The sequence below is a fragment of the Chiloscyllium punctatum genome, chromosome 3 (assembly GCF_047496795.1).
Source record: "Chiloscyllium punctatum isolate Juve2018m chromosome 3, sChiPun1.3, whole genome shotgun sequence".
Lineage (NCBI taxonomy): Eukaryota > Metazoa > Chordata > Chondrichthyes > Orectolobiformes > Hemiscylliidae > Chiloscyllium > Chiloscyllium punctatum.
The window spans coordinates 17,175,991-17,201,051 of NC_092741.1; the positions used below are offsets into that span (position 1 = coordinate 17,175,991).

The following is a 25,061-nucleotide window of genomic DNA, read 5'->3' on the forward strand; positions in this document are numbered from 1 at the left end:
AACTGACTCCCACTTATTCCCTTTCTTTTCGCTTTACTTGTGTTCTGTGTCACCATGTCCTCTCCCTCCCTCCCTTCCCCCACCCATTGGGACTGTCTGCTCTTTCTACTTTGGCAGTTAGACACACCAATGTCCTGCCACTGTCACACTCTGATCACTTAATCTGCGCCCTTCCTCCCCCAGCACTCCACACCCAGAACCCCACCATTGCATAAATGCTGCCCCCTCCACGTTAGCACTGGCGAAGAGTCATTAAAACGTCAGTTAGCTCCCCCCCCCGTGATTCCCAGCACTTTGTTGTTGTCAGTATTTGGTCAGATTGGGATGTCTGGTCGGGGGGACGAGTTGGACCAGTGTGTTCCTCTGTTGTGTGAGTCTGGGGGTGAGGGGAGAGTGGGGGGCGAGGGGAGAGTGGGGGGCGAGGGGAGAGTGGGGGGCGAGGGGAGAGTGGGGGCGAGGGGAGAGTGGGGGGCGAGGGGAGAGTGGGGGGTGAGGGGAGAGTGGGGGGTGAGGGGAGAGTGGGGGGTGAGGGGAGAGTGGGGGGTGAGGGGAGAGTGGGGGGTGAGGGGAGAGTGGGGGGTGAGGGGAGAGTGGGGGGTGAGGGGAGAGTGGGGGGTGAGGGGAGAGTGGGGGTGAGGGGAGAGTGGGGGGTGAGGGGAGAGTGGGGGGTGAGGGGAGAGTGGGGGGTGAGGGGAGAGTGGGGGTGAGGGGAGAGTGGGGGGTGAGGGGAGAGTGGGGGGTGAGGGGAGAGTGGGGGGTGAGGGGAGAGTGGGGGGTGAGGGGAGAGTGGGGGGTGAGGGGAGAGTGGGGGGTGAGGGGAGAGTGGGGGGTGAGGGGAGAGTGGGGGGTGAGGGGAGAGTGGGGGGTGAGGTGGAGAGTGGGGGGTGAGGGGAGAGTGGGGGGTGAGGGGAGAGTGGGGGGTGAGGGGAGAGTGGGGGGTGAGGGGAGAGTGGGGGGTGAGGGGAGAGTGGGGGGTGAGGGGAGAGTGGGGGGTGAGGGGAGAGTGGGGGGTGAGGTGGAGAGTGGGGGGTGAGGGGAGAGTGGGGGGTGAGGGGAGAGTGGGGGGTGAGGTCCCGTCCCCAGCTGCCGGCGCCGCTGATGGGTTTTTTTTTACCTCGAACGCCCCCCACTCGCTGCTCTTTCCTGCTCCCCCCGCCGCCATGTTGGAGGGCTCACAAACCGGAAAGCGGCGCGCACAGCGACGTGGACAGCGAGGCTGCTTCCGGCGGAAATGGCGGCGGGTCAAAGGGGGGGCGGGGTCGAAGGTCAGCCTCAACGTGTGTCATGGCTGCCGCACGGGAGCGGATCGATCTGATTCGGAATCGTGTCGTTCTGAAGGAGTTTGGGGTCCAGAATGTGAGTGTTGGGGGGGTGGGGGACGCTGTTGAATGGAAATGTTGAGGTGAGTCAGCGAGATTTAAACTGACGGTGTTGTCGGTTTTCTGTTCCAGGTTCATACCACTGACTTCCCAGGGAATTACCCCGGATACGACGACTCGTGGGACCAGCAGCGGTTTGAGGAGGTACAGGATAAACAGGGAGCAGCTGAACGGGGTGTCACAGTGTAAACACGCCCGGCTGAAGAACCACTCTTCCACCCGTCCACCCACCCTCCCTCACCCAGCCCTTCCCCCCCTCACCCTGCCCATGGGAGCGAGCACCCCGGGCGATGCGGAGTTAATGACCAGTACTAAACGAAAGGGTGGGGGAATGAAGTGATCAAAGCCGTTGCTTCGCCCCTCACTATAAAGGTTACAAAAGACATTCTAGTCGCCTTCGTTGCCCATTGGAACATAACCCCAGCCTTTCTAGCTGGTCTCCGGAGCTGATTTCTATCTCTGACACCTCCCTCCCCTTCCTGGATCTCTCCATCTCCATTAGTGACGACCGACTTGACACTGACATTTTTTACAAACCCACCGACTCCCACAGCTACCTGGATTACACCTCTTCCCACCCTACCTCTTGCAAAAATGCCATCCCGTATTCCCAATTTCTCCGCCTCCGCCGTATCTGCTCCCAGGAGGACCAGTTCACCATAGGACACACCAGGTGGCCTCCTTCTTTAGAGACCGCAGTTTCCCTTCCCACGTGGTTAAAGATGCCCTCCAACGCATCTCGTCCACATCCCGCACCTCCGCCCTCAGACCCCACCCCTCCAACCGTAACAAGGACAGAACGCCCCTGGTGCTCACCTTCCACCCTACAAACCTTCGCATCAACCAAATCATCCACCGACATTTCCGCCACCTCCAAAAAGACCCCACCACCAGGGATATATTTCCCTCCCCACCCCTTTCCGCCTTCCGCAAAGACCGTTCCCTCCGTGACTACCTGGTCAGGTCCACACCCCCCTACGACCCACCCTCCCACGACCCACCCTCCCACGACCCACCCTCCCATTCTGGCACTTTCCCCTGCCACCGCAGGAACTGTAAAACCTGTGCCCACACCTCCTCCCTCACCTCTATCCAAGGCCCTAAAGGAGCCTTCCACATCCATCAAAGTTTCACCTGCACATCCACCAATATCATTTATTGTATCCGTTGCTCCCGATGTGGTCTCCTCTACATTGGGGAGACTGGGCGCCTCCTAGCAGAGCGCTTTAGGGAACATCTCCGGGACACCCGCACCAATCAACCAAACCGCCCCGTGGCCCAACATTTCAACTCCCCCTCCCACTCTGCCGAGGACATGGAGGTCCTGAGCCTCCTTCACCGCCGCTCCCTCACCACCAGATGCCTGGAGGAAGAACGCCTCATCTTCCGCCTCAGAACACTTCAACCCCAGGGCATCAATGTGGACTTCAACAGCTTCCTCATTTCCCCTTCCCCCACCTCATCCTAGTTTCAAACTTCCAGCTCAGTTACTGTCTCCTTGACTTGCCCGACCTGCCTATCATCTTTTCCACCTATCCACTCCACCCTCTCCTCCTTGACCTATCACCTTCATCTCCTCCCCACTCACCCATTGTACTCTATGCTACCCCCACCCCCACCCCCACCCCCACCCCCCCTCTAGCTTATCTCTCCATGCTTCAGACTCACTGCCTTTATTCCTGATGAAGGTCTTTTGCCCGAAACGTCGATTTTGCTGCTCGTTCGATGCTGCCTGAACTGCTGTGCTCTTCCAGCACCACTAATCCAGTATTTGGTTTTCAGCATCTGTGGTTATTGTTTTTACCTTAGTGAATCTGTACTGCAGCCTTTCCAGTGCAATCATAGCCTTCCTGAATTGTGACAACCAGAACTGCATATCAGGTAGGAGAAATTGAGGACTGCAGATGCTGGAGATCAGAGTCGAGAGTGTGTGCTTCGGGCAAAAGACCTTCATCACGAATTCTCTCATTCCTGATGAAGGTCTTTTGCCCAAAGTGTCAATTCTCCTGCTGCTCGGATGCTACCTGACCTGCTGTGCTTTTCCAGAACTGCATATCGCTCCAGTTGTGACTTAATTAGCATATAGCTTGATCGTACATTACTTGCTTGTTTTCAATGCCTTGATTAATAAAGACAGGATCCCTAAAGTTTTCTTTACCACCTTATCTACCTATCATGTTGTCTCCAATGATCTAGGTTAGATTAGTTTAAATTTTCTGTAGTATGGAAACAGACCCTTTGCCCCAACAAGTCCACACCGACTCTCTGAAGCGTAACGCACCCAGACCCATTCCCCTACCCTATGTTAACCCCTGACTCATGCACCTAACACTTTGGGTAATTTAGTGTGGCCAGTTCACCTGACCTGCACATCTTTGGATTGTGGGAGGAAACCAGAGGAAACCCATGCAGACTTGGGGAGAATGTGCAAACTCTGCACAGACAGTCACTCGAATTGAACCTGGGTGCCGGGCACTGTGATGCAGCAGTGCTAACCACTATGCTGCCCATCTGTGGGCAAAAACAACCCCGTTCAATAAAAATCTCACCTAAATGTTCCAAACCTTGAAATATTGAGCTACCATTCTTGTCCCTCCTTCAACCATGTCTCTGTAATAGTAAATATCATGCATTAATCAACACCCTCAGCTCATCTGCCTTACTCGTTAGATTCCTTGCACTAAAATAAATTCACATGATCAACAATGCCCTCTGGCGCATCTCCTCCACTTCCGGCACCACTGCCTTTGAACCCCACCCTTCCAACCACAACCAAGATAGCACCCCCTTGGTCCTTACCTTCCACCCCACTAATCTCTGGATACGATGCATTATCCTCTGCCATTTCCACCAATTACAATCAGACCCCACCATCAGACATATATTTCCTTCCCCACCTCTATTGGCCTTCCATAGAGACAAGCCACTCTGTCTCTGACTCCCTTGTTAGGTTCACGCTCCCACAACCCTCCCTCCCAATCCTGGCACCTTCCCCTTGCCACCCTGAAACCTGCACCTATACCTCCACCCAAGACCCCAAGGATCCTTCTACATCCGGCAGAGATTTTCCTGTACCTCCAAACTCCTCATCTATTGTGTCCATTGCTCTCGACATGGTGGTCTCTACATTGGGGAGACAGGACGCCAATTTGTGGAACGGTTCAGAGAACATCTCTGGAACACGAACCAAACAATCCCACCGCCCTGTGGCTGGCCACTTCAACTTCCCCCCCCCTCTCACTCTACGAAGGGCATGCAAGTCCTGGGCTGCCTCCGCTGCCAAATCCAAGCCACCTGATGCCTGGAGGAAGAACATATCATCTTCCACCTTGGGACCCTCCAACTACATGGCATCACTGTTGACTTCACCAGTCTCCTCATCTCCCCCCCCCTCATCCACGATTCAACCTTCCAACTTGGCACTGCCATCTTGAACTGTCCTACCTGTCCATCTTCCTTCCCACTTATCCAATCCACCCTCCCCTCTGACCTATCACCATCACACCACCTGCATCTACTTATCACCTTTCCACTACCTCACTCCCACCCCCACCCTCCTATTTATCTCTTCATTCCTGATGAAGGGTTTATGCCCAAGACATTGATTCTTGTGCTCCTCAGATGTTCCCTGACGTGCTGTGCTTTTTCAGCAGCACATTTTTTTGACTATGATCTCCAGCATCTGCAATCCTCACTTTCTCCTAAAATAAATTCTAGCTAACTTGCCATGTTTTAGAATATCGAATAGTACAGACCCTTCAGCCCTCGATGTTGTGCTGATCTTTTATCCTGCTCGCTACATTTTATTATCATCCATGTGCCTATCCAAGACTCGCTTAAATGTCCCTAATGTATGTATGACCACTGCTGGTAGTGCATTCCACATCCCCACACACTGTGTAATGAACCTGCCTCTGACATCTTCCTTAAACCTTCCTCCAGTCACCTTAAAATTATGCCCCCTCGTGATAGCCATTTCTACCCTGGGAAAATGTCGCTGGCTATCCATTGTATCAGTTCCTCTAATCATCTTGTACACCTCTATCAAGTCACCTCTCATCCTTCTCCACTCCAATGAGAAAAGCTCTAGCTCCCTCACCATTTTTCTTCATAAGACATGTCCTCCAGTCCAGGCTGCCTCCTGGTAAATCTCCTCTGCACTCTCTCTAAAACTTTCACATCCTATAATGAGGTGACCAGAACTGAACAAAACATTCCAAGGGTGGTCTGACCAGGGTTTTATAGAGCTGCAGCATAACCTCGCAGCACTTAAAATCAATCCTTTTCTTTTGCTTTAACTTGACTATATTTGTACTGCCTTCAAGAATGACTTGGTGCTTTGTATACATCTGTGTATCTCCACTCTGCATCCCAAATCAGTTTAAATCCTCACCAATTGTACAAGCAAACCTCCCCACAAGGGTGTTTGTCCTGTCCTTGTTTTGGGTGCAATCTGTTGGACTTCTGCAGGTCCCACCTTCCCCAAAAATGAAGCCAGTGATGCACGGATCTGAGTCTTCCTCCTTCAACCCTTCAGCCACACATTCATCTGTTCTATCCACCAATTGCTATACTCACCAGCATGTGGCACCAAGAGTAATTGAGAGTAACCTTTGATCTGCTACCTAGCTCCCTAATTTCTTGTTGCAGTACCTCATTCCTCTTTCTACCCATGTCATTGGCCCCAGTGTGAGCCATGATGACTAACTGTTTGTCCCTTCCTTTGAGAATGTTCTACAAGATCTAGGGAGACAACACACAATCCTAGAGTAATATGGCTACAGAAATGCCTTACTGAACTTTTCACTATTGAATCTCCCCCTCCTATTGTACTCTATCTTTTTCTAATTCCCACTTGAGAAGCTAGGTTCTGGCTGCAGTCTCCAGTTGGACTGTTACCCCTGCCATTTTTCCAAAACAGAAAATCTGTTCAAGTGAGATTCATTCTGAGGCTTTTCTGACGAGCTACTTGTCTCCCTCCTCCTGACAAATGGTCATGCATTCCTTTGTAACTGCATGTTATTAAGCCATGGGGGCGACCATGTCTAAAAAAGGTGCTAACCATGTAACTGTCTCGCAGATGTACTGCAGTGCCTCCAGCTGACCCTCGTATTCCAAAACCTGGCAGTCAGTTTGATCATACCAATGGGATTTCCTGCAGATGTGGTCATCAGGCTGCCAGGAATGTCTAAGATTTCCCACGTATGGCAGGTTGTGCAACACACAGGACTGAGCTCCTCAGTTGTACCTCGTCTTAGTCTTAAACTGATGGTAACTTGCATTACTTTATTACATTGCTCCTGACTTCACTTATTTCTGATGCTTAATAATAAACTTTTCTAATGTATAATAATTTATAGAAAGTCTTTAACAGCAATTTCTTATCAAGTAGTATATGGATTGGTGTTAATTTTCCAAGATTCATTAAATTCTGAAAAGTTTCCATCAAACTGGAAAGTAGCAACTATAGACCCTTCTGTTGAAGGAGGGAAGAGGCAGTAAACAGTAAACTATTGGCCAGTTAGCTTGATATCCATCATGGGGAAGTTGTTAGAATCGATCATTAAAGAGGTATGGCTGTGTATTTAGAAATATTCAAGACAGTCGGGAACAGTGAGCATGGTTTCATGAAAGAAAATTCATATTAACCAATCTATTGATGCTCTTTTAAGGAGTAAATATTGTGTGAATAAAGTAGACATACTGTATGTTCCAGAAGGTATTTGATAAGGTGTTACATCAAATGTTCTTGCAGAAAATATAAGCTTATGGTGTGGTGGTGGTAGTTTGGTGGGTGGCTGGGGTGTATCAACATGGATGGAAGATTGGCTGGCAGGTCGAAAACAGAGTGTGTGCATTACTTTTCTTTGTCTGGCAGGAGAGTGATGAGTCGGGATGTCAACTTTTTAACAATATTAATCAGTGGCATACAGGAAGGAAATAAAGATGTGGCTAAATTTTCAGATAACCCCAAGGCAGGTAGGAAAGCATGTTGTGACATAAGGAAGTTGCAAATGGGTTGAGTGAATAGTCAGAAATCTAATGATGGAGAGTAATATGGGAAAGTTGTTCATTTTGGCAGGAAGACTGAAGAAAAAGTGTAGTTCTTATATGGAGAGCAATCACAAAGTTTCTTGGTGCAGAGCGATCTAGGTTTGTCATACACAAGTCAGAAAAGGGTCGTATGCAGATGCAGCTTATAATCAAGAAGGCCAATTGCATGCTGTGCTTGATTTGTCCATCCCTATTTCGCAGCTTCCCAGAATTGGCCCAGTGCAAAAGGAGACCATTCAGCCAAATGTGCCTGTGCCAGCTTGCTAAATGGAAATCATTACCTTGTGCTAGTCTCCTACTTTCTTCCCCATACTTTGGCCCGTTATTTTTTAAATCACATAAATAGCCATCACCCTTTGAATGCTACAGTTGAACCTATCTGCACCATGTTTGCAGTCGGTGCATTCCAGACCCTAACTACACACCATTTGAAAAATGCTCAAAAATGTGTTGCTGGAAAAGCGCAGCAGGTCAGGCAGCATCAAAGGAACAGGAGAATCGATGTTTTGGGCATAAGCCCTTCTTCAGGAATGAGGAGGGTGTGCCAAGCAGGCTAAGATAAAAGGTAGGGAGGAGGAACTTGGGGGAGGGGCGTTGGGAATACGATAGGTGGAAGGAGGTTAAGGTGAGGGTGATAGGCCGGAGAGGGGGTGGGGGGGCGGAGAGGTTGGGAAGAAGATTGCATGTCAAGAAGGCGGTGCTGAGTCTGAGGGGTGGGACTGAGAAAAGGTGGGGGGAGGGGAAATGAGAAAGCTGGAGAAATCTGCATTTATCCCTTGTGGTTGGAGGGTTCCTAGGTGGAAGATGAGGCGCTCTTCCTCTAGCCGTCGTGTTGCCATGGTCTGGTGATGGAAGAGGCCAAGGACCTGCATGTCGTTGGTGGAGTGGGAGGGGGAGTTAAAGTGTTCATCCACGGGGCGGTTGGGTTGGTTGGTGCGGGTGTCCCACAGGTGTTCTCTGAAATGTTCCGCAAGTAGGCGGCCTGTCTCCGCAATGTAGAGGAGACCACATCGGGTGCAGCGGATGCAATAAATGATGTGTGTGGAGGTGCAGGTGAATTTCTGACAGTTGTGGAAGGCTCCCTTGAGGCCTTGGAGGGAAGTGAGGGGGGAGGTGTGGGCGCAAGTTTTGAAAAATGTTCTTGCTTACATCAGCCTTGCTTTTTTTTGAAGGTCAGCTTGATCTGTGCCCTTTTGTTCTTGTTCCTTTTCTGAGCAGGAACAATTTTTCTCTCTGTACTCTATCTAGCGCACTCCTGATTTTGAAAACCTCAATCAGATCTCCTCTAATCTGCCTTTCCTCCAAGGAGAACAGTCAAACTTCATCAATCTGTCTTCATATCTGAAGTTCCTCACCCTGGGAATCATTCTTCTAAACTGCTTCCCCACTGCATTCACATCCTTCCCACAATGTGGCACCTGGAACTGAACACAGTATTCCAGCCAAGGTCTTACTGCTCTTACACATGTTCACCATCATGTTCTTGTTGATATACTCTATGCCCCTATTAATAAAGCCAATCATATTATATACTTGTGTCTCTACCTGTCCTGCCACTTCCAATGACCTGTGCACATTCACACCCAGGTTCTGTTGCTTTTCCACCTCCTTTAGCATAGTACCCCCTATTTTATGTTATCTTTCCATGTTCTACAGATCAAGTGCATCACCTCACACTTCTCTGCATTGAAACTAACCTGCACCTATCTGCACACTCCACCAAATTATGCACTGTCCTCCTCATAGTTTAGATTTCTTGCACATTTTGTGTCATTCCCAACTTGGAAATTGTCCCCTGTATAAAGATTCAGATATTAATATCTATCAGGAAAAACAATCACAACCCCTAGGGAACTCCACTACAAACCTTCCTCTAGCCCCAAAATGATACATTGACCCATCATTCCTATCACTTGGTGAATTTTGTATCAATGCTGCTATTGACCTTTTTATTTCGCACCCTATAACTGCCTCACACATCTGTTGCATCAAACACCTTTTGAAAGTCCATGTGTACAAAATCAACCATGTTACCCTCAACGAGCCTGTTACCTCTTCAAAAATTTCCAAGTTAGTTAAAGAATGATTCCCCCTTTAGAGGTCCCTGCCAGCTCATCGGAACCAACCCACCTTTCTCCAAATAAAAAATACCGAAAGAACTGCAGATGCCAAAAATCAGAAACGCAAACAAATTGCTGGAAACAATCAGCAGGTCTGGCAGCAAAGAATGGGATGATCCAATTGAAAGAGGGAGTGTGCATAATTAGAGAAATTAAGCATATTCAGATCGTTAATGCTGGAGGGCCTGACCTCCTTGAAGATGGATAAATCACCAGAATTGTCGAATTGGTGGCCTGAGGCCAGGAAGAAAACAGTGGATGCTGTGGAGATGATTTTTGAAACCTCGCGAGATACGCGAGAGGTATCAGAGGATTGGAATCTGTGAACACACTGCCACCGTTCAGAGAGAGGGTTTGAGAGATCGGTCAAATAATTATCGGCTGGTTGGAAGGAATCTGCACCTGGAAAATTATGAGAATTATTGTTGAGAAAGGGGATTAACTGTTACTTGGTAAGGAGAAGAATTAGTCAGGGATAGTCATTATTTTGTTCAGGAAGGTCAGTGTTTTACCAACTCAATGGAATGTTTTGGGGGAGTGACGAGCAACAGGAGGTATTGAGCGGGGTAGAAGCAAAAGGCAGACCTTAGAGTGCCTGGCCATTGGTCTGTGAAGGAGGCAGATTAGCCACATAAGATAAGAACATCAGAAAAGGGAGCAGGAATAGACCATCTGGCCCCTCGAGCCTGCTCTGCCATACAATTACATCATGGCTGATCTTTTTGTGGCCTCAGCTCCACTAACCCACCCTCTCACCATAACCCTTCATTCCTTTATTGGTTAAAAAAACTATCTATATTAGCTGTAAAAACATTCAATGACTACTCACTGGGCATGGAGTTCCACAGACAAGGTAGAAATAAAAAGTAGGAATGTCATGCTATAACTATGTAAGATAGTGGTTGGACAAGACCTGGAGTTCTGTGTGCAGTTCTGGTTACTGAATGAGATGAAGGACAGAATTGCTTTAGTGAAAGTACAGAGGAAGTCAACAAGAATGTTGACCGACCTTGAAAATTGCAGCTCTGAGAAATTATTGGATAGGCTAGGTTTGTTTTCCTTAGAACAGAGAAGGCTGAAGGCTGATTTAATCAAGATGTACTAAATCTTGGTGAGAGTGGACAGGGAAGACCTCTGAGTAGGGAGCACAGATTTATGGTGGTGGAAGGATTCATGGGACGTAGAATCCTCACAGTGTGGAAACAGGTCATTCAACCCCAACAAGTCCATACCAATCTTCTGAAGAGCATCCCACCCAGACCAATTCTCCTACCGTTTCTCTGCATTGCCCGTGACTAATCCACCTGACCTGCACATCTTTGGATTATGGGAGGAAAGCAGAACACCCTCCGTAAACCCACACACAGACACAGGAGAATGTGCAAACTCCACACAAACAGTTGCTCGAGGATGGAATCAAACCTGAGTCCCTGGCTCTGTGAGGCAGCAGTGCTAACCACTGAGCTACCCAACTTGTTAGTTGACTTGAAGACATAACCATAAGAACTCTGAGCAGGAGTAGGCCATCTAGCCCTTCGAACCTGCTCAGCCACACAATAAGATCGTGGCTGATCTTTTCATGGCCTCAGCTCCACTTACCCACCCTTTCGTAGTATTCCTTAATTCCTTCATTGTTCAAATAAAATCTATCTTAGCTTTAAAAACATTTACTGAAGTAGCATCAACCACTTCGCTGCGCAGGGAATTCCATAGATTCACAACCCTCTGGATTCCTTTTCAATTCAGTCGTAAATCTGCTCCCCCTAATTTTGAGGCTGTGCCCTCTTGTCCTAGTTTCATCTGCCAGTGGAAACATTATCTTTATGTCTATCTTATCTATTCCCTCCATAACTTTATATATTTCATTGCAAGTGGTCCTGCGCTACTGATAGATTCATTTACTGTTGTCCATTGTTAATGCTCGTTATGTCTACTCAGTGGCCGGGTTAATATGTACTGTCAAGCAACTTATGGCTGAAAGCTTAAAAAAAAATCAAAATGGCATTTCTCTGAAGTAGTCAGTGGCTGGGGTGGTGGAAGCATTCACAGTTTTGATGAGAATGTAAGTAGGCCACAGGAAGCCTCTAGATTTCTCACCATTTAGTTGTAGCAAGACTGATTTCCAAGTTCCAGCCTTATCAACAAGTCAGCTTATACTCAAAAATCTATTTGCCTTGATGAATATTCTCATTGACTGATCATCTGCAGCTCTCTGGTGTAGAGAATTCTAAAGGTTCACAAACTTTCGAAGACGTTTCTCCTGGTATTGATCCTAATCACCTATCGCTTACCTAAGGCTTTCCAAGTTCAAGGCAGAGGAAGCAGCCTCCTAAAAAAAGCCCTAATTAAGTCCAAAAATGTTCTTGCTGTCACTGAAATTAGCTCATCGTTTATTCTTCTGATTCCAGGCCTTTGAACTGTGTTCAGAAGGAAAGTATCTTAGGTTGACGTTCTTTGATGGCAAAGTGCAAACACTGCTTAAGCTTGTGTCTGACAATACAGATGTCCAAACATTTTCCTTCATGGTTCAGAACTGCTTTGTATTAATTGAAAGAGTTCTCAGGTCTTTGTGAAATCCCAAACTAGTGTGTGGTGCATTTACCCCAAATAATAAAATTACACAAGCTGCAGGCAGACAGATGTTTAGAGTGTACTGAGCTCCTGCTTGTAATCTGAAGACTCCAGGAACACTGCAACTTGAAGAGCAAGGTTAGATTGCATGGAATAGAGGGAGGACTAGCCATTTGGATACAGAGCTGGCTTGAAGGCAGAAGACAGAGGGTGGTGGTGGAGGGTTGCTGTTCAGACTGGTTACCTGTGCCAAAAGGACCAGTGCTGGGTCCACTGCTTTTCATCATTTATATAAATGATTTGGATATGAACATAGGAGGTATAGTTAGTAAGTTTGCAGATGACACCAAGATCGGAGGTGTAACAGATAGCGAAGGTTACCTCAGATGGGCCAGTGGGCCAAGGAGTGGCAGATGGCGTTTAATTTAGATAAATGTGAGGTGCTGCATTTTGGAAAGGCAAATCAGGGTGGGACTTATACACGTAATGGTAAGGTCCTAAGGAGTGTTGCTGAACAAATAGACCTTGGAGTGCAGGTTTGTAGTTCTTTGAAAGTGGAATTGCAGATATACAGTAAAGGGCAGTGAAGAAGGCATTTAGTATGCTGTCTTTTATTGGTTAGAGCATTAAGTCTTCACGTTGGGAGGTAATGTTGCGGCTGTACAGGACATTGGTTAGGCTACTTTTAGATTATTGCATGCAGTTCTGGTCTCCTTCCTATCGGAAAGATGTTGTGAAACTTGAAAGGGTTCAGAAAAGATTTACAAGGATGTTGCCAGGGTTGATGCTTTGAGCTACAGGAAGAGGCTGAATAGGCTGGGCTGTTTTTCCTGGAGCGTAGAAGACTGAGGGCTGCCCTTATCGAGGTGAGATTAGATTCCCCACAGTGTGGAAACAGGCCCTTAGGCCCTCCGAAGAGCAACCCACCCAGACTCATTTCCCTATGACTAATGCACCTAACACTATGGGTAATTTATCGTGGCCAATCTACCTGACTTGCACATCTTTGGACTGCGGGAGGAAACCCACATAGACATGGGGAGAATGTGCAAACTCCACACAGACAGTTGCCCAAGGCTGGAATTGAACCCGGGTCCCTGGCGCCGTGAAACTGCAGTGCTAGCCACTGTGCTGCCCCCGAGGTTTATAAAATCATGAGGGGTTAGGGTAAATAGACAGTTTTTTTCCTGCTATGGGGGAGTCCAGAGCAAGAGGGCATAGGTTTTGAATGAGAGGGGAAAGATTTAGAAAGGACCTAAGGGTTAAACTTGTTCATGCAGAGGGTGGTGCATGTATGGAATGAGCTGGTAGAGGAAGTGGTGGAGGCTGGTACAATTACAGCATTTAAAAGGCATCTTGATGGATATATGAATAAGAGCTGGCAAATGGAACAAGATTAATTTGGGATATCTGGTCAGCATGGAAGTGTTGGACTAAAGGGTCTGTTTCTGAGCTGTATATCTATATGACTGGAAGAATAATAAGTATTTGACTCTCCTGAAACAGTGTAATTCATGAAGAACATCTTTGCTGACTGACAATACTGTAGAGTGAACCGGTACATGCTGCAGAAAGAATATAATAGCTTGTTTAGCTGGGGCAAATTTCAAGTCCTGCCTGATCCAGAGCTGTGTCATAACATTCCTGAACAATTGATTTTTTTTTAAAATGGCACTAGTTTTCCTGGGCTGGGAAGAGCTGGGCTGCATAATTTCCCCTTCCAAATCCATTTGAATTTTGTCCCCTTCCTCTGTTTCTCCCCATCCCCTCCATCCAATTTTCTTTTTGTTGTTGCACTGCCCCAGTGGGTCATGCTTGTTCATTATTTAATTTGTCAAACAGGTGATTTGGCGGAGGGGTCGCACAAAAAGACAGGCTTGTTTTCCACAGCAAGGAGCGTTGGCTAGGAAGGACAGAGGGCAAATAAACTATGAAATACAAATAAACAGTTGCTGAAGACAGACTGGCTCCTGCATCCTGCTTTGGAATAGCAACATAACAACCAAGTTGTGGAATACCGTCTGACCTCCCTGTAAATTTTGCCTCTCTCTTAGAATTTCAGGATTGATATTATTCGGCTGGAGGAAGATACACTAGAGTTTGATATGGTTGGCATTGATGCTGCGATTGCAAACGCCTTCCGCAGGATCCTGCTTGCTGAGGTAATGAAATTCCAGGCTGTGTTCAGTTAATACTGGCACTCAATTTATAGCACTCTTCAATCTGGAGTGTCATTTGAAATTTAAAATTAGAAAACAGCTTATTTTTTTTCATTTGCAGGGAATTCAGCTAGACTTGGAGTAACTGTGTGATGTAGCCTGACCTATGCATTTTGATCTCCCTGATGTGTGGCCACTGCAGAAATGTTCCATTTGGTTGGGAAATGTAATGGGTACCTGCATCTTTCAGCCTAATTGCTGAACTGTACAGGCCCAGAAGAGTCCAGCTTTGACCCCTGCTCTGTAGTAGTCCGGGCAACAATGATCAGCTTCAATGTATGTGGCATCATGGCCGAAATTAGTCAACCCTCTCTACATCTGCTCTTTCGTAATAAAATGCAAGAATTCCTACCCAGGTCCTCCTCTTTTTGACTTGCAGGAACACCTTCTGGAGTGTAGCATCAGATTTAATGCACAAAATTGGCTTGGTTTTCCATTGAAGTTAATGCCCAGGTCAGGAGAGTTCAAGCACCCCTATCACTGTGCTGTCAGGAATCACAGAATGTTATGGTGTGAAGGAGGCCATCTGGCTGATCGTGTCTCACTAGTTCTATTACCTAGTGCCAACCTGCTACCTTTTCCACATATCCCTGCACATCTTGTATATCCAGGTAATCTCCCAAGGCCTTCCTGACTGCCTTAATTGAACCTGCCTCCTCCAGATTTCCAGGCAGTGCATTCCAGACCCTAATACTCACTGTGATGAGAAGGTTCTTTCTTACATCACTCTTGCTCCATTTGCACATCTCTTTTAAATGTATTCCCCCCTGAACTTTTTTTTTCCCTTTTATGAGCAGGAAATGCCCTCCCTTTCTACTCATCCGACCCAGTCATGAGTTTGAAAGCCTCTCAGCTGCTTTCTCTCCAGGGAGAACAGTCCAACTTCTTCAATCTGTCTTTATAATTGAAGCTTTTCATTTCTGGAACCAATCTTGCACTCACTCAAATATATTCACATCTTTTCTATAATATGGCGGCCACAACTGCATGCAGTTTTTGAGTTGAGTCATCAATTACTTCAGCAAAAACAGGGAGCTGAATATGTGACCATCGTTTTTTCATGTATGAACAAATCAGATGCTCGCAATGTATATTTCCTAGACCAATCTTTGTAGGTCACTGTTTGACATTATTTGCGCTTGAATTTAACAAGTTGAAACAACTGCATTGAATCTAACCTGAACTGTTGATTTAGGTCCCAACTATGGCGGTGGAGAAGGTATTTATCTACAACAACACCTCCATTGTACAGGATGAGATTCTGGCACATAGACTGGGGCTCATCCCCATCAAAGCTGACCCACGGTTGTTTGAGTACAGAAGCACAGGTGAGAGGGTTGCAGTATTTCTGTTGTTTTCAAAAAAAATGCCTGGTACTCTTCCTAATGGTTTAATTGTGTGTTTGTAAGTTAAGGGAGCAAAGGATTGATCCAAGTTAGAGGAAATGAGGGGACAAATTAAATTATCACCTTCTCATTGCCCTCCAGCTTTTTTGGACTGTAAGACTGCTTTTCATTTTGAAATGAAATGAATGAAAAGGAAATGGAATGTTCTGAACAGAGAAAATGATTGGTATGATGAGCAGATAGTAAGAGAGGATCTATAAAAAGGAACATAGAACATGAGGGTCTGCAAATTGGGTGGGGGAGCTATTTGGAATGGGAGGGTGCAAAACATGCTGAGACAGTTGATAATACAGAGGTCAGACTGCAACAGTTTGGAACGCACCAGTAAGTAGACCTTCACCCCTCCCCCATCTCACATGATTCAGAATGCACCTCTGGCTGCCTGTTTGCTTGGCAATACAATGTGCTCAAGCATCTCCCAGGAAATTGTCACTACTGCATGTGACTCTGCTCAGCAGGTTGTCAAATAACCTTGAAGTTTAGTTGAGGGTGACATGACTGAGATATGTAAGATCCTGACGGGGTTATCACAGAAGTGTTACAGTGCGGAAGGATTCAGCCCACTGTGCCTGCACTAACTCTTCAAATGAACATCATTACCCTTGTGCCAATCTCATGGTCTGTCCCCATACTCTTGAACATTATGCAAATAATCATCCAATGCTCTCTCGAATGTCTCAACTGAACCTGTCTCCACCACACTTGTGTGCAGTACATTCTCGTTGTTGTTCCTTTGACTAGGATGGACAGTTCCTCCCTGTCCACTCTTACCTGACCATTTTGCAAACTTCTTTCCAATCTTCTCTTAGCTTTCTTCTCTTCAAGGAGAACAGACCCAATTTTTTTCAATCTTTCCTGACAACAGAGGTTTCACATTCCCGGAATCGTTCTTGTAAGTTGCTTCCGCATACTCTCCAACACCTTCCCATCCTTCCTATAACGTGGTATCCAGCACTGCACATAGTTTTCTACGTTATGTGGAGTACTATCTTGTACAAGTTAAACATCGCCACTTTGTTTTTGTACTTTGTGCCCCTAATAATAAAGCTGAGGATGCTGTATGGTTTATTAACTGCTCTCTCCACCTGTCCTGCCATTTCCAGTGAATTATGTACAGATACACCCAGGTTCTTCTGCTCCTGCACCCCCATTAGAATTGTACCTCTAATTTTAAATTGTCTTTCATTGTTCCTTCTACCAAAATCCATCATCTGTCACCCTTCTACAATGACCTTCATCTGTTACATACCTGCCCTCTCATCAACATGTCTGTGTCCCCTTGGAGTTTCCACACTGTGCTCCTCATGGTTTGCAATTCTTCCAAGTTTAGTATCACCTACAAACTTGGAAATTGGCCCCTGCACTCCCAACTCCAGATCATTAATATATATCAGGAAAAACAGAGGTCCCAATACCAACCCCAGGGGAACTCCACCACAGCAGTCCCTAGGTTGTGAATGGGTTTGGGATAATAGAAAATAGCCGTTTGTAAGTACAAGGAAATGTTTGTATGTCGGGCCTTTATGAATATACCCCTGTATGGGATTCTCGCAGTACGTACATGCATTTGTAAGTCAGACGTTCATAAATTGGAGACTCGCTGTACAAGCCTTCCTGCAGGCGAAAAATATCTATGAATTGTTACTCTCTGTTTTCTATTGCTCAGTCAATCTTGTAAAGTGTTTAAGTCACCATAGTCGGGGGACCATAGGGCTGTCCCTCATTACAGACAGGTGATTGATTGTGAGTTTAACCAAAAGGTCATCACACCTCAGGCAAGGTACGAGGTTGGGAAGGCAGACCTTCATGATAACTTATGTTGGTGCAGGAACTTTGTCAATTTTATGTACACATTGCTGATATTTTTTATTCCATGGCCACAAACTTTTCTCAAAGTCTGTTGTGTGACATGGTGTCGAAGACCTTCTGGAATTCCATGTGTGCCTCATCGAGCCTTTCTGTTGCCTGTTCAAAAAGCTCCAGTGAGTTAGGCAAACACTTTCCCCCATCAGAAATTCATTCTGACCTCTGATAACCAACTCAGCTTTTCCCATGTGACCACTGAGCAATTGTTCCTAGAATGTTCCCGACCACCAAGTTAAGCTGAGTGATCTATAATTGCTGGCCTTATTGTTAGAGCTGTTCTTGAACAGGTCAGTAATGTTTACAATTCCCCAGTTGCCTGTCACCTCCTCTGAATTTAGAGAAGACTAAAAGATTATTGCTCGTGCTCCTTCAATCAACACTTTGACTCCCTTTAATATCCTTGGGTGCATCTCATCTGATCCCAGTACCTTGATAACTTCTAGTACCAATAGTCTGTCCTCATCATTTTTGAACTTTGACAGGATGGGTGGAAAGATGTTTCCTCTGGGAGAAGTTAGAGCTAGAGATCATTGTTTCAGAATCAGGGGTCACCCATTTAAGAGAGTTTTTGGAACTCCCTTCCTGAAAAGCTGGTGGAAGCAGAGTCTGATTATATTTCAGACTGAGGTGAATAGATTCTTGGGAAGCAAGGGGTTGAAGAGTATCAAGGATAGGCAGGAATGTGGATTGACCAGCCATGATTTTATTGAATGGCTGAGTAGGCTGAAGGGACCAAATGGCCTACCTTTGCTCCCGACACATGTTTGTAAAGTCTTCATTATAGGATCGTTTAAAATGTAAACTGCAACATCATTTAATTAAGCAATAGTTTACTGACTTAACAATCTCTATTCAAGATAGAAAAAATAGCAAGCTATTGTAATTCCTATTTTTCTAAAGTGCAATGTAGACAGGACATAAATGTGCTTTACTGACCTTTTTTATTCAGTGTTTGGAATTTCTCTGACTTCATACAGACTCAACTTTAACACGATAAACTGAGAAATACTTTCACACATCGCAAAATGATGCTTTTAAATTGAAAGCTTTGGCAATCCAATAAAATCTGCAAAATGCTTGCATTTGAGTGAAGTGATCTTGCCTTTTTCTCAGATAGCTGGCCCTCTATTTGAAGCCTCTATTTGAGGGTAGCTGACTAATAAATAAACCACACCCATATCTCATTTTGCCATATATGATTTACAAGTACTCAACTTGTAAAACTATATTGGAGGAGTGCTGCATTGTTTATTGTGCTATTCCTCAAATTAAACATCCTACCAATATCCCACTGCTTCTTTTGAGCATTAATGATTCTATCGCACAGTTCAAGGGGCGAGTGTACATCATCCAAAACTGACCAAGCAGATATTTGATTAACTGCTGTGTGTGGGACTGAGTCAGAATGGCTGCACTTATCAACAGGCATTGCATTTCAAAATGTTCTTTTGTAATAAAGATTGATGCAGATGTTGATGTTTTATTTGTTCATTCATGAAGGGGATGAAGAAGGAACCGAGATTGACACGCTTCAGTTTCAACTTAAAGTGAAGTGTACAAGAAATCCAAAAGCACAAAAAGATTCATCTGACCCTGATGAGCTGTATTTTCATCATAGAGGTAAATGTTCTGCAGTTCATCATCATCTGCAAGTTCCCCTCCCAAGCCACTCACCATCCAACTTGGAAATATATCACCATTCCTTCACTGTCACTGAGTCAAAATCCTAGAATTCCCTCCCCTAAGGCATCGTGGTTCATCCTATGGCCCATGGACTGCGTGTTTCAAGAAGGCAGCTCACCACTACATTCTCAAGGGGCAACTAGAGACGGGCAGTAAATCCCAATCCAGCCAGTGGAGCCCACATCCCGTGGACAAACCTTTTTTTAAAAAATGTTCAGGCTTGCAGCATCTTCAAATGTATAGAAATGTAAAATTTCAGGAATCTTGTTTGAGGTCAATGCAACAGCAACACTTGATAACAGCGGTGTGTGTGTGTACCTCCCCTGCCATGGACTGCAGTGGTTCAAGGTGGCTCACCACGGTCGTCTTCAGAGCCATTAGGGATGGGCTATGAATGTTGGCCTAGCCAGCAACACATTCATCCCATGAATGCATACATTTGTGTCAATAAATCATATAAAGGGTTCTTGGATGAGTATTAAAGAACAGTCCTGCATTTTTCCATTTATCTTCTAGTCTACTCGAAGCATATGAAGTGGGTACCAATAGGAAATCAGGCTGACCTCTTTGGGCAGGTTGACATCCGACCTGTTCACGATGATATCCTGATTGCTCAGCTCCGTCCAGGCCAGGAACTCGATGTGGTCATGCACTGTGTGAAAGGAATCGGTAAGGTGTGGGAGGGAGCCTGTACTTTGCACCACCTTTTGTGGAGAACAAATCTCTAACTGATAAAGGGAAGCTTATGACACCTACTGAGGCTCAGTACTCTGTAAACTATAGAGACTAAACTCATTGGGTGCATCTGAAAGGAAATGAGGAAAACAAAGTGAGGGTTTGATCAAATATTGGCAGGTAAGATCAAGGAAAACATAAACGTCTTTTGTTAATTCAATGAAAGTAAAATGATAACTAAAAGAGTATGATCTGTTTGGGATTAGAATAAAAACTTTCCATCTGCTCTCACAAAAGAGAGGGAAGGTACAGAAATGGCAATATTGGAGGAGGAAGGTATGTGTGAAATATCAGTGAATAGGCCCAATGCAAGTGCATTGTGGACACTTTTGGAAGTATGTACCCAAGTCCAGGTGAGATGTATCCTGGGCTGTTAAGGGAAGCTAAAAAAGAAATAGAGGAGACTGACGTTGTTTTGCTACATCTCAAGCTCCAGCTCTAGTGCCAGAAGATTGAAAGGTAGATAACATTGTACCACTGTTTAAAAATGGATAACTCGTTAGGCCTATCACAAACCAGTTAACCTAACCTCGTTGGTGGAAAAGTTACTGGAAAATTCAGAGGGATGTGATAAATCTTGATTTCCTAATACTAATCAAAGACAGTCAACACAGATCTTTTAAGGGAAGGGTGTGTCTGACTAAAGTTTAATTTTTTGAGTGGGTCACAGTCTAAGGATACAGGGTAGGCCGTTTGGGACTGAGCTGAGGAGGAAGTTCTTTACCCAGAGAGTGGGGGACCCTCTGGAATTCCCTGCTGCATGAAATGGTTGAAGCCAAAACTTTGAATGTTTTCAAGGAGTTATACTTGGGGATAAAGGGATCGAAGGATATGGGCAGAAAGGATGACGTTTCAGTGCTACATAAATATGTTCTCTTTTGTGCTTCCCACTTCCTTCAGGTAAAGACCACGCCAAATTTTCTCCTGTTGCCACAGCAAGCTATCGCCTTCTCCCTGATATAACTTTGCTGAGCCCTGTGGAAGGAGATCTGGCAGACAAACTAAAACACTGCTTCTCCCCTGGTGTCATTGAAGTTCACACAGTGAATGGTCAGTCGGTCCTTTTGTGTATAAAACCTGTCATTTTAAGATTTTTTTTTCTCTAGAGCACTTTGGATCAGAGAAAATTGTGGGAAGATTTAAATTGGTGATTAAGAGTTACCACTAGCAGAAGTGAAAAATGCAATTGGGAGGAATGCAGCAAATGGTATAAATGTACTGTTTATGATGCTATGGGGCACACTGCTTCAAAGCAGAGGAAGCAGATTCCAAAGTCACTTGGATCAGCTCCTGAAAAAGGAAGCGAGAAGCCATAGCATCCTACATCATGGAAACACCCTTTGGTCCCAACCAGTCCATGCTGATCTTAATCCTAAACTAAACTAGTTCCACCTGCCTGTGCTTGGCTCAGATTCCTCCAATCCGTTATTATTCATGTACTTTTATAAATATCTTTCAAAGGTTGTGACTGTAGTTGCATCCACCACTTCGTCTGGAATTTCATTGCACACATAAACCACTCGCTGTGTAAAAATAAAATTGCTTCTCGTGTCTGTTTTTAAAATATTTCCCCTACTCTTGAAATACCCCATCCTAGGGAAAAGACACCTGCCATTCACCACATCTATACTCCTCCTGATTTTATAAACCTCTGTAAGGTCATCCCTCAACCGCCTATGCTCCAGCTGAAAAATGTGTTGCTGGAAAAGTGCAGCAGGTCAGGCAGCATCCAAGGAGCAGGAGAACCAACGTTTCGGGCATAAGCCCTTCTTCGCGAAAGAAAAATCCCAGCCTATCCATCATCTCCTTATAACTCCAACCTTCCATTCCTGGCAACATCATGTTAAATCTCTTCTGAAGCTCTCCAGATTAATAATATCCTTCCAGGGTGACTAGAACTGGGTACATTACTCCACAAAAGGCCTCATCAATGTCCTGGACAGCCTCAGTATAAAGTAAGCCAAAGTGAACATATGTCCCTTAGAGAATGTAGATGGGGAAGTAACAATGAGGAACTATGAAATGGCAGAGATGGTGAAAAAATATTTAGTATCTACTATAATGAAAATTATGCAAACACCATTCCATCGGTACTCAATAAGAGGTGGAAAAGGAGGAAAGGAAATAAATAGAGTAACAATCACTGCAGAAAACATGTTAGGGAAAGACTGATATTTCCCCTGGATTGGCTGCATGCGCAGATATTTAAGGAAGTAACTGCAGAGATAGTGAATGCCCTGGTTAATAATCTTCCAAGAATCCTTAGCTTCTGGTAAACTCCCAGAGGATTAGAAAACCACCGATGTAACACTTTTATTTAGAAAAGGAAGAAGACAAAAAAAAAGACAGTTAACTCTAGGCCAGTTGGCTTAACATCTATTATTGAGAACATGTTGCAGCTGATTATGAAGGATGCAGGAGCAGAGCAGAGAGAAGTATATCATATGATCGAGCAGAGTCAGCATGATTTCAGGGCTGACAAATTTGCCAGAATTCTTTGTGATAGTAACAAACAGGATAGTTTAAGGGGAAGCAATGGATGTAATTGGATTTCCAAAGGCGTTTGACAAGGAACCTTATTCTTGATAAGCTGTTTAATAAGGTAAGAACCCGGGATGGTGGAGGTTGTAATTTAAAATGGATACAGGATTGGCTAACTAACAGAAGCTAGAGTTAGGATAAGGAATGCATTTTCAGGATAGCAACCTGTAACTCATGGATAGCCACAGGGACCAGTGCTATAGACACAATTATTTAGAATATATTAATGACTTGGATAAGGAAAGTGTACTTTTCCCAAGTTTGCAGATGAACTGGAGTAGGTTTGTAGAGCCATTTTGTAGCGTATTACTCAGTGCTGAGTGAAATCCTGGTCATGTCGAACATACTATCTTTAGCTTCCCTAATGAGATGGTAGAGTATTTCCAAAGGATAGAATTGGAGAAATCCACTTTTTGTTCCCCCACTTAAACAGTTTTCCATTTGTCACACTCTGAATTTGTGCTGAGGAGATTTAACGCAGTTAATATGAACTGGGTAGTGTCTGGTATTGAACGTTGATTCCTTTCATTGAGATACCAGTCGATTCTTCCTTTTCTCTTAGGGAGAAAATTCGCAACAGTTGCAAATCCTCGCTTGGACTCCTGTAGTCGTGAGATTTTCCGCCATGATGACCTTAAGAACCTCGTCCGTCTTGGCAGAGTTCGCAATCACTACATCTGTAAGTAAAGGCTGTGGATAGATTCTCATGGATTAGTTTAGCAAACTGTGGTTTGATGGGTAAATGGATTGATTGTTGGGAGTGACAGATATTACAGATCACTTGTTTGATTTTTATAAGTGACATTTTGAAATTTGATTTTCCACCCTTCGTTTCCTCCCCTCAGAGGTGGTATATTTTGCACAAATCAGTTACTCTCATGTCTGAGCCCGGGCTGCATTTATTAGCTACAACCCATACCAAAGAGGCACATTAGGTGTAAGCCCCATCCTGTCCTTGTTTGACACACTCACACATGAATGTTTCTGTTTGGCTGGTTGGGTACCTCACTCACCTCTCCAAACCTAGGCCTGTCAGTCCAGTGCAGTAATTGGGGGATGAGAGGTTTAACCCAAACTCTGCCTACACAAAATATCACATCATACTATTTTGAAGAAGAGTTGGGAGAGTTATCCCTGGTGTCCTGATTAATATCCCTCAATCAACATTATAAAAAAATACTCATCTGATTGGAGCGTACTGTCGACCAATTGCCTGTTGTTTGTCCTGCATTTCAGTTGTGACAACCCTTCAAAAATAAGGGCTTCAGTGGCCCCGAAACACTTTTGGAACATCTTGCAATCTTCAAAAGTGCTATTTTTGTAAGAAAGTATTTTTCAACAGATGTCAGAGAATGCCATTCAGAAGTGCCCTTGTTCCTGGCTGCTGAAGCCAAAAGCAGTAAAGTCAGCAGAGAAGGTCCGTACGTCATATGGAATTGAACACGTAGGCAGCATATTATGGACTGCAGGTGTGGATTGTACGTTCCAGGGTTATACAGCCAGCTAGATATAAGCCAGATTACAAAGTTGTTAAATGTCTTTCAAATATAATGGGCCACCAGTTAGAATAGAGCTTTCAGGAATTTTCATATGTCAGAAAAAATCCAGCTAACACAGAGCATCTGAGTCTTGGTGGATCAAGAGCCTGATATTTGTCTTGGTTTTTATTGAATAAGGAGTGGAAAGGTTGGCAAATGTTTCTGCACTAATCTGTTGAGTTTAATGTGGTAAAATAGCTTGTGTACTGTTTGACTGAAGCATTAATGCACCTACGAAGAGACATGGGCCGATAAACAAAGGCTTCCCTTGAAAAAGGAGGAAGAAGTTATGAGATCTAGTGAAACTGTGGTTGAAGGTGAGTATGTGCATTGGGGTTTGTTGTGAAGAGCCCATTACTCCCAGGTGTCAACTGAATCTGCCCACACAGTGGTGAAACAGTGCAGGAAGACAGCCAGAATTCATTAAGACTGAGTGCCTTCCGGAGGAGACAATGAAGTAACCTATTTATTTTAGAAAGAAAACTTGCTCAAGATTTTGTACCACTGCTATTGACTAAGTTTTGTTATCTTTAAAGTTTCAGTAGAGTCAACAGGAATTCTTCTCCCCGATGTACTGGTGTCTGAAGCCTTGAAGGTGTTGATGACAAAATGCAGAAAATTTTTGAATGAACTGGATGCAGTACAGGTAGAGTGAACGTTGCAAGCAGATCCAGTTGTGTCTGGATTGAGAACACTTTGAGGAGTGACTTTACCATGGGCAGAAGTGGCACTGAAAACCTGATCACAGACTAATTGTGTTACAGCATATTGACTGAAGTCGTCATTCACTTCCCCCAGTGTTATCGAGGATTAACACTCACATGAGGCAGCCTGCCAAACACAGCAGCAGTCATCTGTGACCTTGTGTAATGCGCCTGCATTTTTCCCAAATATTTATCCCCACACGGGTGTGTATATATGATACAGTATTAAAGAATGAATACCTCAA

At 45.0% G+C, this 25,061-nt stretch overlaps 2 protein-coding genes across 2 annotated transcripts in view; one reads left to right on the top strand and one right to left on the bottom strand.

The window, feature by feature from the left end:
* yipf3 (Yip1 domain family, member 3) overlaps positions 1–1,203 on the bottom strand; it is a 788,655-nt gene extending 787,452 nt beyond the window's left edge. The window contains exon 1 of the mRNA XM_072550711.1: positions 1,115–1,203. Coding sequence (XP_072406812.1) covers positions 1,115–1,162 — 48 coding nt within the window. The 5' untranslated portion in view covers positions 1,163–1,203. The remainder of the gene's footprint in view (positions 1–1,114) is intronic.
* Positions 1,204–1,255: 52 nt separating this feature from the next.
* Positions 1,256–25,061, top strand: polr1c (RNA polymerase I and III subunit C). The gene is made up of 9 exons (XM_072550714.1): positions 1,256–1,356; positions 1,452–1,523; positions 14,179–14,286; positions 15,539–15,671; positions 19,116–19,235; positions 19,815–19,967; positions 20,934–21,083; positions 23,137–23,253; positions 24,649–25,061. Exons 1-9 carry the CDS (start codon positions 1,285–1,287, stop codon positions 24,765–24,767), a joined length of 1,044 nt encoding a protein of 347 aa, XP_072406815.1. The 5' UTR covers positions 1,256–1,284; the 3' UTR covers positions 24,768–25,061.